Source organism: Boleophthalmus pectinirostris, unplaced genomic scaffold, assembly GCF_026225935.1.
Source record: "Boleophthalmus pectinirostris isolate CB_2022bp ecotype Guang Dong unplaced genomic scaffold, ASM2622593v1 HiC_scaffold_21, whole genome shotgun sequence".
Taxonomy (NCBI): Eukaryota; Metazoa; Chordata; class Actinopteri; order Gobiiformes; family Gobiidae; genus Boleophthalmus; species Boleophthalmus pectinirostris.
In genome coordinates this window covers 38,870,573-38,883,072 of record NW_026571175.1, presented here as the reverse complement: position 1 = coordinate 38,883,072, position 12,500 = coordinate 38,870,573, and the positions used below count along the sequence as shown (strand labels likewise).

At 45.6% G+C, this 12,500-nt stretch overlaps 2 protein-coding genes across 2 annotated transcripts in view; one reads left to right on the top strand and one right to left on the bottom strand.

Moving 5' to 3' along the window:
- rnmt (RNA (guanine-7-) methyltransferase) overlaps positions 1–3,122 on the top strand; it is a 10,977-nt gene extending 7,855 nt beyond the window's left edge. The window contains exons 5-11 of the mRNA XM_055157504.1: positions 1–52; positions 1,532–1,713; positions 1,930–2,106; positions 2,422–2,539; positions 2,657–2,743; positions 2,891–2,924; positions 2,995–3,122. The exon at positions 1–52 is cut by the window's left edge and continues 64 nt beyond it. Of these exons, the coding sequence (XP_055013479.1) occupies positions 1–52; positions 1,532–1,713; positions 1,930–2,106; positions 2,422–2,539; positions 2,657–2,743; positions 2,891–2,924; positions 2,995–3,041 (697 nt within the window). The 3' untranslated portion in view covers positions 3,042–3,122. The remainder of the gene's footprint in view (positions 53–1,531; positions 1,714–1,929; positions 2,107–2,421; positions 2,540–2,656; positions 2,744–2,890; positions 2,925–2,994) is intronic.
- Positions 3,119–7,233, bottom strand: decr1 (2,4-dienoyl CoA reductase 1, mitochondrial). The gene is made up of 10 exons (XM_020938218.2): positions 7,093–7,233; positions 6,099–6,304; positions 5,716–5,773; positions 5,300–5,386; positions 5,070–5,217; positions 4,736–4,835; positions 4,401–4,473; positions 4,156–4,302; positions 3,719–3,781; positions 3,119–3,295 (listed from the first exon to the last, which is right to left on the bottom strand). The coding sequence occupies exons 1-10, from the start codon at positions 7,180–7,182 to the stop codon at positions 3,236–3,238; spliced, it is 1,032 nt and encodes a 343-aa protein (XP_020793877.1). The 5' UTR covers positions 7,183–7,233; the 3' UTR covers positions 3,119–3,235.
- Between the last annotated feature and the right edge of the window lie 5,267 nt (positions 7,234–12,500).

The following is a 12,500-nucleotide window of genomic DNA, read 5'->3' as shown; positions in this document are numbered from 1 at the left end:
CAACGACGACGACATTTTCACGGCCGAGTTCATCACAGCAGACGCCACCAAGGTACAAGTATTACAAGTACTACAAGTACTACAAATACTACAAGTACTACAAATACTACAAATACTACAAACTACAAGTACTACAAATACTACAAATACTACAAGTACTACAAGTTCTACAAGTACTACAAATACTACAAGTACTACAGTACTACAAATACTACTACAAATACTACAAATACTACAAGTACTACAAATACTACAAGTACTACAAACTACAAAGTACTACAAGTACTACAAGTACTACAAATACTACAAATACTACTACTACAAGCTAAGTACTACAAATACAAAGTACTACAAGTACTACAATACAAGTACTACAATACTACAAGTACTACAAATACTACAAGTACAAGTACTACAAATACTACAAGTACTACAAGTACTACAAATACTACAAATACTACAAAGTACTACAAATACTACAAGTACTACAAATACTACAAATACTACAAATACTACAAGTACTACAATACTACAAATACAAATACTACAAAGTACTACAAATACTACAAGTACTACAAGTACTACAAGTACTACAAGTACTACAAATACTACAAATACTACAAATACTACAAGTACTACAAATACTACAAGTACTACAAGTACTACAAATACTACAAATACTACAAATACTACAAATACTACAAGTACTACAAATACTACAAATACTACAAGTACTACACAAATACTACAAATACTACTACTACAAATACTTACTAAATACTACTACTACTATTACAAATACTACAAGTACTACAAGTACTACAAATACTACAGTACTACAAATACTAAATACTACAAGTACTACAAATACTACAAATACTACAAAGTACTACAAATACTACTACAAATACTACAAGTACTACAAGTACTACTACAAATACTACAAGTACTACAAATACTACAAATACTACAAATACTACAAATACTACTACTACAAATACTACAAGTACAACAAATACTTCAAGTACAACAAATACTTCAAGTACTACAAATACTACAAGTACTACAAGTACAACAAATACAACAAGTACAACAAATACTACAAGTACTACAAATATTACAAGTACTACAAGCACTACAAATATTACAAGTACTACATATACTACAAATATTACAAATACTACAAGTACTACAAATACTACAGGTACAACAAATACTTCAAGTACTACAAATACTACAAGTACTACAAATACTACAAGTACTACAAATACTACAAGTACTACAAGTACAACAAATAGTACAAGTACTACAAGTACAACAAATACTACAAGTACTACAAATACTACAAGTACTACAAATACTACAAGTACTACAAATACTACAAGTACTACAAGTACTACTAATACTACAAGTACTACAAGCACTGCAAACACAAGTACTACAGATACTACAAGTATCTACTACTAGTGTGTGACCCCTGTGTGACCTGTGTGTGACCCCTGTGTGACCTGTGACCTGTGTGTGACCTCAGGAGCCCCTGTGGCCGCGGCTGGCTGACCCCTGTGTGACCTTTGACCTGTGCAGTTGTCAGTTTGTGGTTCATTATTCGTTTGAGTCTCGGGTCAAAGCAGAAACGATGTTGAGAAACGCCTGCGAACGTCTGAGGCCCGGAGGATACTTCATCGGGACCACGCCGGACGCCTACGAGCTCATGTGAGTACTAGTACTACTACTACAGTACTACTACTACAGTACTACTACTGCACTACTACTGCACTAAAGTACTACTGCAGTACTACTACACTAAAGTACTACTCAGTACTATTACAGTACTACTGAGACAAAATCTCAGAGGGTACATCATCATACTCTGCAGTACTGCAGTACTGTAGTACTGTATAGTAGTATAATACTGCGTTGTGTCTGTAGGAGGCGAGCGTCCCTGTCCCCGGATCTGTCCTTTGGAAACGAAGTCTTCAGAGTCCGGTTTAAGTCCGGGTTTAAGTCCGGACTTCCCGTGTCTCTGTTTGGAGCCGAGTATCACTTCAGCCTCGAGGGCGTCGTCGACGTCCCCGAGTTTATGGTCTACTTCCCCCTCATGGTCAGGTGAGGTCCTCCAACCCCACTGAGGTCCTCCAACCTCACTGAGGTCCTCTAACCCCACTGAGGTCCTCCAACCTCACTGAGGTCCTCCAACTCCACTGAGGTCCTCTAACCCCACTGAGGTCCTCTAACCCCACTGAGGTCCTCCAACTGAGGTCCTCCAACCTCCACTGAGGTCCTCTAACCCCACTGAGGTCCTCTAACCCCACTGAGGTCCTCTAACCCCACTGAGGTCCTCCAACCTCACTGAGGTCCTCTAACCCCACTGAGGTCCTCTAACCCCACTGAGGTCCTCACAGATGTGCTTTTATTTTGAAGGATGCTGGAGAAGTTGGGGATGCGTCTTATTTTGAAACGTCGGTTCAGTGAGTTTTTCGAGGAGAAAGTGAAAGACGAGCGTCACCGTGGTCTTCTGCAGAAGATGGGCGCTCTCGAGGTACTTTTACTACTACCATTAGTATTTCTACTACTACTACGACAATGATGCTGTATCTTATTTAACATGAATATAAATACTTTAATCATATTAACTAATCTGACCTCTGACCCTCAGCCATTTCCCGCCGCAGACGGTCACCAGGCAACCAGCTCTGAGGGCGAGTACAGTCATGTGACTCCAGGGTCACGTGACCGGCCCCTGGTCAGTACAAAACACACACACACTCTGTACAGTCACGTGACTCAGTACAACACACCTGTACACAAATACTCTCCCAAACCGACGAAAAGAGGTTTAGGGTGACCTCTGTGTGACCTCTGTGTGACCTCTGTGTGACCTCTGTTTCAGGGCACGCTCAGCCGCTCCGAGTGGGAAGCAGCCAGTGAGTATCAGACTGACCCAAGACTGACCCCAGTCTGACCCTTAACTAACCGTGTGGTCCTTGTGCGCAGGCATCTACCTGGTGTATGTGTTCCAGAAAATGGAGCCCTCGCCGTGACCTCTGTGTGACCTCTGTGTGACCTCTCTGTGACCTCTGTGTGACCTCTGGGCAGTTTTGTAAATAAAAACTTCAAATGTATTTACAGATTTTTATTTTAGAAGGATTTACAGAAAACATGACATAATTACACCTGATGCCCAGAAGACCACGCCCACACTCTGATGACATCACGATGGAGCTTTCTGATTGGCTCAGGAGCCTTTTGTTTGTCGAATCATGGCCTCGATCATGTCCCACAGCTCCGACGAGACCTGAGGAGACCAGAGACCAGAGTTAGACTGGAGACTAAACCAGGACTAAACCAGGACTGTCCCACTGCTCTGAGGAGACCAGAGTTAACCCCAGTTTACATCAAACCGACGCCAGTGTCTCTTTCCATTTTAGACAGTTTCAGAAAGTTTACAGCAGCAGAGTCACACACGCGTCACACACACACGCGTCTCACACACACGCGTCTCACACACACGCGTCTCACACACACAGCATCAGACAGAAACTTTACAAGAACAACTCGTGAAGGAAAAGGAGGAGCAACGACCGAAATGAAACGGAGACGAGCTTCATTAATGCAGCTCCACAGATTCGACTCGATGTCACTACAAAACATCGACTCTAAATCTCTAAACAAAAGAGTTTAGAGTTTAAACGTGAGAATACACCAGGACTGTTCTTACTTTCCGGAGGTCGTTGAACTCTCCAGCTATCGACACGTACTCTCCTCCGTCCAAGCGCACCACCTGCAGGACACACGGAGTATTACAGTGAGGATCAATCAAATAGAACACATGTTGAACATCAGCACAAGTCGAACACGAGTCGAACACGAGACGAACACAAACACGAGACAAACACGAGTCGAACACGACTCGAACACGACTCGGACACATGGGACACAGAGATGTGAGTATCGATGTTTTGACATACTGATAAATCGATACTCACATATGCATCTTCACATTTCCAGGGTGACGTCAGCGAAGCGTTTAAAACCGACTTATTTAGATCAGTATCGAATATCAGAAAGACTTAGTATCATATCGATAATTGTGGTATTGCCTGTGGTCGGCGCATTTTAACGGAAGCGCGCGGTCGGTCGGGATGGAGTACGTACCGCCCCTGACATCCAGGTGGCATAGCTGCTGCTCATGTACAGGGCGAGGTTTTTAATCTCGTGCGGCGTTCCGAAGCGTCCGACTGGAATGCGCTCGATCAATTCCTCTTCAAACTTTCCGGTGGGATCCAGGCGCGAGTTCGCCCCCTGTGGTCAAAGCAGGGACTGCAGTCACATTTTACACAAGTTATACTGTAGTAGTGTAGTACTGTAGTGGTGTAGTACTTGTACTGTAGTACTTATACCTTGGTGCGGATGGGTCCGGGTTGGATGATGTTGAAGCGGAGTCCGTATCGTCCCCACTCTGAGGCCAAAGACCTGAGGTCCAAACACAAACACACTGGACCTCAGCGTTTAGGACAAATATACTAAAGTACACAAGTACATAAATGTACAAGTATATAAAAATATATTTCTAAAAATAAATCAAACTTTGTGCTTTTACATCAGTATTTAGATATTAAACATGTATATTTCATATTTTCAACAACATGTATTCTAATGGAAAAGTAGAATTTTCACTTGTTTATTTAATGATAGTAATACGACTAGTACTACTAGTACTACTAACAGTACTCACTTGTAAAGGGCCTCGACTCCGGCTTTGGCTGAAGCTGAAGGAACCACAAACCCAGACCCGGACTCGGCATAAATTGTCGTGATCGCCAAGAAAGAACAACCTGCACAGAACCAGGTCAGAACCTCACTCATGAAACCAGGACTAAACCCGGTCTGAACCCGGCCCGAACCCGGCCCGAACCCGGTCTGAACCTGGCCCGAACCCGGTCTAAACCCGGTCTAAACCCGGCCCGAACCCGGCCCGAACCCGGTCTGAACCTGGCCCGAACCCGGTCTAAACCCAGCCTGAACCCGGTCTAAACCCGGTCTAAACCCGGTCTAAACTCGGCCTGAACCTTTCTTGTCCCGGATCAGCCTCTTGCCGAGGTCCAGGGTCACGTGGGCGGTTCCGTTCAGGACGATGTCGACGATCGTCCTCCAGGCGTTTGGACTCAGACGCTCAGACGGACTCACGAAGTTCCCCGCAGCATTATTAATGACCACCTGAACACGGGGTCAGAGGAGGGTCAGAGGAGGGTCAGAGGAGGGTCAGAGGTCCCAGTCCCGGTCCCGGTCTCAGTCTTACATCAGGGAGTCCTGTGAGTTCTTCCATTTGATCCAAACACTGAGCCACAGCCCGAGGATCCCGAACATCACACTGCACCGGGAACACCTGCAGGGACACAACAGCTGAAAGGAGACAACATCTACAGGGACAGAACAGCTGAAGGGACACAACACCTGCAGGGACAGAGCAGCTGAAAGGACACACCACTTGCAGGGACAGAACAGCTGAAAGGATACAACACCTGCAGGGACACAACAGCTGAAAGGAGACAACATCTACAGGGTCAGAACAGCTGAAAGGACACAACACCTACAGGGACTGAACAGCTGAAAGGACACAACACCTGCAGGGACTGAACACCTGAAAGTGCACAGTTCTTAAAATACACTAATTTAAAGTAGTTTATTTATGATAAATGATTATTTTATAAAAACCTTGTTTCCCGTTTGAGCCGAGATCTCGTCCGCCGTCTTCTGCAGAACGTCCAGTTTTCTACAAAACAGTAAAATTAAGATTCACCAAAAACTATGGCCCAGGGGCCACATACGGCCACCGAGACAAACTCTGTTGGTCCTCAGGCCTCCAGGTGAAGTCCTCCCAACAGATCGTCCTGTTTCACCTGACGTGATAGAGACAGGACAGAGGCTGTTTCTGCAGGAGACTTGAGCATGAGAGAGAAGTGACGGAGTCTGATAAGCCCTCTATACAGTCTGGGGTCAGAGTCAGGGGTCGGGAGTCACACTCGGGGTCGGGGGTCACACTCGGGGTCAGAGTCAGGGTCAGGGTCAGGGGTCGGGGGTCAGGGTCCTGCGGGTACCGGCTGGCGATGACGCAGGTCGCTCCGAGCTCGCTGAGCCCGTGGGTCATGGCGCGGCCGAGTCCGGTCCCGCCTCCGGTGACGAAGGCGACTCTGTTCCTGAAGGATTCTGGGGGAAGCATCGTGGTGTCGTTTGGAGGGAAGAAGGCGGCCTGCGGCAAGGGGGCGGAGTCACGCAGGGACGAGGAGGCGTGGAGCTGCCGCAACTTCATACAAAGAGTTTATATTTAAGAGTTAAAATAATTTATAACACACAATGACTGCAGTGCATTTCTGTTTAATAATTATATGATTGTAATAAAAAAATAGTTATGACAATGGCCCCGTGCGGGACTCTGCGCTGTCGGCTCCATTAAGGAATAAATGAATCTTGGGTTCATAAAGAAGAAGGAAAATAACAAAAGGACGACAGCAGCGATAAGTTTTAAAAAGGACGTAAAAAGGGTTAAACTGTCCTGTGTGAGAAAAGTTTAAAAGTTTGTGCTGACGGGTTTTACAGACTTAAAACAGATACAATAATTGTAAAATATAAAGTTGACTTTGTGGATTTCACCTGTGGCGCGTTATTTTGAGAACAAAACCCCCGCGATAAACGAGGGACACTGTACTTCACTTCACAGACCTGAGCACCTGGACTCACACTTGGCCCGACCGGGATGGAAAACGGAGAATTTAATGTACAAATCACAGATAAATGTGCATTTGTGTTTCGGTGTGTTACAGACTGACTGTACGTGTGTGTGAGTCACAGACGCTCCGAGAGACGCTCAGTTTAATAACGAACAGCAGTGAAAACCCGGACATTAGACATCAGATAAACGCGTGTATAAAGAGAATATAAGTATAAACTCTGCTGTGGCTGCGCAGGAACTGGGGGAAAGTTCATGAGCAGCAGATCTAACAGTTTTAACTCGGATTTGAGGCACTAAAGGCGGATACGGATCACGCAGCCCCCGGTACCTCCTCCGTTTGTGAAATGAAGTGAAACTCGAACCTTCTGTCCCAGTTTGAGCGCAGAAATCCTCCATGAAGACGCAGAAATCCTCCATGAAGACGCGCTCCTGAACACAACCCCCGCCGCCATTTTGACACCTGTGACCGCGCATGCGCCCTGCCTCAGACGCGTTGGATCGATAATTTAAAAAAAACTTTTATAAACGATAGTTTTATGCTTCATCCTGGTTTATTATTATTATTATATTAAAGTTACATCAGCATGTTGAAGCTTTAATTCGTCACTTTCTCCCACAGAACTATAATAAATGATTAAATATGTATAAATTGGTGTTTTTAGATTCTCGAATGTGGTGACGTCATACTCTCAGATGGGGGCAAGAGCCAGTTTTTCCCATTATATTTATCAATTTATACTTTATCATGAAATATCGGAAAGGTAAAACCCAAATATGAAGCCTGATCATTTCTCTTATTGACTCGACCCAAGAGACACAGAATTACAAGAAAAATCCACAGATGAACAATATTGATTTGAGCTGCGCCTGTTTGTATAAATAATATTCACCTGTAGAACGTGTGACGTCGTCTGAGAATCTGAGAGTCTGAGAATCTGAGAGTCTGAGAGTCTGAGAGTCTGAGAGTCTGAGAGTCTGAGAGTCTGAGAGTCTAAGAATCTGAGAGTCTGAGAGTCTGAGAGTCTGAGAGTCTGAGAGTCTGAGAGTCTGAGAATCTGAGAGTCTGAGAATCTGAGAGTCTGAGAGTCTGAGAGTCTGAGAGTCTGAGAATCTGAGAGTCTGAGAGTCTGAGAGTCTGAGAGTCTGAGAGTCTGATCTGAGAGTCTGAGAATCTGAGAGTCTGAGAATCTGAGAGTCTGAGAATCTGAGAGTCTGAGAGTCTGAGAATCTGAGAATCTGCAACCGACAACACTTCAAATTATAGAGACACTTTTAGTCATTTTAAGTGGGCGGGGCTGTGTGCGGCAGTAACACACTACACCCTAACTCCTACACCCTAACTCCTACACACTACTACCTACACCTACAACTACTACACACACCTAACTCCTACACACTACACCCTAACACACTACACACCTAAACTCCTAACACTAACCTACACACCTACACACACCCTACACCCTACTCCTACACTACACACACTACACCCTAACTCCTACACTCTAACTCCTACACACTACACCAGAGGTGTTCACACTTTTTCATCATGTGAGCTTCTTACAAAACTACCAAGTCAAAATGATCGACCTTTTACAAAGTCAAACAAACTGCACTGAAACACTCTGTGGCCCTTTTGTGGACCCTCCCCCACAGTTTGAGAACCTCTTCTTTAAGAGAACTTCCTCTGACACTTTACACAAAACTGTGAAAAAAGTGAAGGAAGATTTTTAAACCTGTATTTTAAAGTTCCAAACTGGAGTTTCATTCTTTTCTGGTTTTGCAGTGATATTTTCCAGCCTCTGCACGTTTACCAAACCAAACGCACATCGTGACAAACACAGATGCATTTGTCACTTTTGTTAGACAAACTTCAGCCAAATGTGGCAGTAGGTCTGTTCTGTAGATCCACTCTATGCCGTAGACCTGCTTTGTGCCAACACTGGAACACAAATTTAGACTTGTTTTTGCTTCACGTTTGGTCTTGCTCTTGTAATCAGCCGCACTGTGGGAGGGGCTTGTGTTGGCTGTACGCAGGAAGGAGCGAGAGCGTGAAAAGGCGAGGGGCGGCGTGCTGACGTGAGGCAGGTGGACAGGTAGGATGTTTAGGAAGTTGAACCTGCCCTGTGATGCACGCTGGTACACGAGGGCACACGCTGTCGCAGACGAGCCGTGCATAGGGAGCGTGTGTGTTTGTGATGCGCCGTAGAGTCTCCGCGGGTTTCAAATGAGCGCACAGGCTGAACTGAGACGCCCCACACGCTCCTGCACCCGCTACAAGTACTACTACTACTACTACTACACTTCTACCACCGAGTACTACAACAGGTACCACACGCTCCTGCACCCTACAAGTACTACTACTACTACTACTACTACACTTCTACCACCGAGTACTACAACAGGTACCACACGCTCCTGCACCCACTACAAGTACTACTACTACTACTACTACTACACTTCTACCACCGAGTACTACAACAGGTACCACACGCTCCTGCACCCACTACAAGTACTACTACTACTACTACTACTACACTTCTACCACCGAGTACTACAACAGGTACCACACGCTCCTGCACCCGCTACAAGTTTATTACCAACAGCAGCGGCTGGAATGAAATATGATCACACTTGTCGAGTGTCAAACCTCGAGTGAGAGACAAGACCGAGTCCAAACGTGAGTCCGAGACGAGACACAGAGATCTACACACACGACCTTGGAGATCGACTGGTAGATCGACATCGACGTATTGAGCACCACTGGTCTACACCCTAACTCCTACACCCTAACTCCTACACCCTACACCCGAACTCCTACACCCTACACCCTAACTCCTACACCCTAACTCCTACACCCTAACTCCTACACCCTACACCCTACACCCTAACACCTACACCCGAACTCCTACACCCTACACCCTAACTCCTACACCCTACACCCTAACACCTACACCCTAACTCCTACACCCTAACTCCTACACCCTACACCCTAACATCTACACCCTAACTCCTACACCCCTACACCCTAACACCTACACCTACACCCTAACTCCTACACCCTAACCCTAACACCCTACAACCTACACCCTAACACCTACACCCGAACTCCTACACCCTAACTCCTACACCCGAAGTCCTACACCCTAACTCCTACACCCTAACACCTACACCCTACACCCGAACTCCTACACCCTACACCCTAACTCCTACACCCTACACCCAAACTCCTACACCCTAACTCTTACACCCTAACACCTACACCCTACACCCAAACTCCTACACCCTACATCCTAACTCCTACACCCGAACTCCTACACCCTAACTCCTACACCCTAACACCCTAACACCCTACACCCTACACCCTAACTCCTACACCCGAACTCCTACACCCTAACTCCTACACCCTACACCCTAACTCCTACACCCTAACTCCTACACCCCTAACTCTACACCCTAACTCCTACACCCTACACCCTAACTCCTACACCCTAACACCTACACCCTAACTCCTACACCCTACACCCTAACTCCTACACCCTAACACCTACACCCTAACTCCTACACCCTACACCCTACCCTACACTCCTACACCCTACACCCTAACTCCTACACTCTACACCCTAACACCTACACCCTAACTCCTACACCCTAACTCCTACACCCTAACTCCTACACTCTACACCCTAACTCCTACACCCTACACCCTAACTCCTACACTCTACACCCTAACACCTACACCCTAACTCCTACACCCTACACCCTAACTCCTACACTCTACACCCTAACTCCTACACCCTACACCCTACACCCTAACTACACCCTAACCCTACACTCTACACCCACCCTAACACCCTAACTCCTACACCCTACACCCTAACTCCTACACCCTACACTACACTACACCCTAACTCCTACACCCTACACCCTAACTCCTACACACCCTACACCTACACTCCTACACCCTAACTCCTACACCCTACACCTAACACCTACACCCTAACACTACACCTAACTAACACCCTAACCCTACACCCTAACACCTACACCCTACACCCTAACCCTACACCCTACACCCTACACCTAACCCTACACCCTACACCCTAACTCCTACACCCTACACCCTAACACCTACACCTTAACTCCTACACCCTACACCCGAACTCATCAACAAAGAGAAGCAGGTCTGTTCAGTCCTGGTTTAGTCCTGGTTCAGTCCTGGTTCAGTCCAGGTTCAGTCCAGGTTCAGTCCTGGTTAGTCCTGGTTCAGTCCTGGTTCAGTCCTGGTTCAGTCCTGGTTCAGTCCTGGTTTAGTCCTGGTTCAGTCCTGGTTCAGTCCTGGTTTAGTCCTGGTTTAGTCCTGGTTCAGTCCTGGTTCAGTCCTGGTTCAGTCCTGGTTTAGTCCTGGTGTAGTCCTGGTTCAGTCCTGGTTCTGATCCGCTTTTTTTTACAGATGAAATGTTTTTGGCTCGAGATGAAAAAGCCAAACTTCAAACAGAACTGAAAACTGTGGAAGATCTACAAGATTTGTGACCTGAGACCAAGACCAGACTGAGACCAGACCGAGACCAAGACCAGACGAGGACGGGACCCAAGACCCTGAGTCCAGATCAAAGTTAAAGTAGAAGAAGCCCAAACCCAACGAGCTCATTTACAAATACAAATAATATAAACTTTAGTTACACATCTCCTCGTCTCCTCGTCTCCTCGCCTCCTCGTCTCCTCGCCTCCTCGCCTCCTCGCCTCCTCGTCTCCTCGTCTCCTCGTCTCCTCATCTTCTTGTTGCCTCATCATGGTTTAGGGTTCTTAAACCATCCTGTTTTTTTAAATTTTGGAATAAACTTTTGAAGAAAAAATGTTGAAGTGTGATTCCAACCAATCACAGCGATCTGAGCCGATGATGTCACTGCGTGAGTCGATGATGTCACTGCGTGAAGTTTGTGACAAATAAAGAAAATGAGCCAAACAAAATGTGTCCCTCAAATATTTTAAATAGTGAATATTTGAAACACAGAAATTTAAACACAAACTGATGACGCAGAGTTAAAGTGAGTCTGCACTGTGTGATGTCATCGGTGTGACGTCATCAGTGTGACGTCATCGATGTGACGTCATCAGTGTGACGTCATCGGTGTGACGTCATCGGTGTGACGTCATCAGTGTGATGTCATCGGTGTGACGTAATCGGTGTGATGTCATCGGTGTGACGTAATCGGTGTGATGTCATCGGTGTGACGTCATCGGTGTGATGTCATCGGTGTGACGTCATCTGTGTGATGTCATCGGTGTGATGTCATCAGTGTGATGTCATCAGTGTTACGTCATCAGTGTGATGTCATCAGTGTGATGTCATCGGTGTGTTTAACTCCACTTTGTTATTTACGTTACATTTTTCAACTTTTTTTCTCAAATTTCTTCTTGGTTTATGTGAAACTTTTTTTACATTTAAAATTGTTTTAATTTCACAGAATTAAGTCAAAATGAGAGAATCATAAAAATCTGTCGTACTCACTTTCACCCTTTAGTTTCTTCTGTCTTTTATATTAAATTGAGGATAAAACACAGCCCACAAACAAACTAAATTAAAGCTAAACTCTGGAACATTAGTGTGACGCAGCTGGAGCGGGGACAGTTCCTCCGAGCAGCGGCAGAGGGCGCTGTGGCGCTGTCCTCATTTAAACCCAAAAACGGACTCAAATAAAGTCACACATGTAGCCCACATATGTGCGCTTTAAATCACTTTAAATCACTTTATCTGACTTTATTGTCA

Excerpts from the sequence above, each read along its gene's own strand:
- decr1 (XM_020938218.2), bottom strand. The coding sequence starts at position 7,182 with ATGGCGGCGGGGGTTGTGTTCAGGAGCGCGTCTTCATGGAGGATTTCT. Across the intron at positions 6,305-7,092 it reads CGCTCAAACTGGGACAGAAG|TTGCGGCAGCTCCACGCCTC; the intron begins GTTCGAGTTTCA and ends CTTTGTATGAAG. Across the intron at positions 4,836-5,069 it reads GCTGATCCGGGACAAGAAAG|GTTGTTCTTTCTTGGCGATC; the intron begins GTTCAGGCCGAG and ends GGTTCTGTGCAG.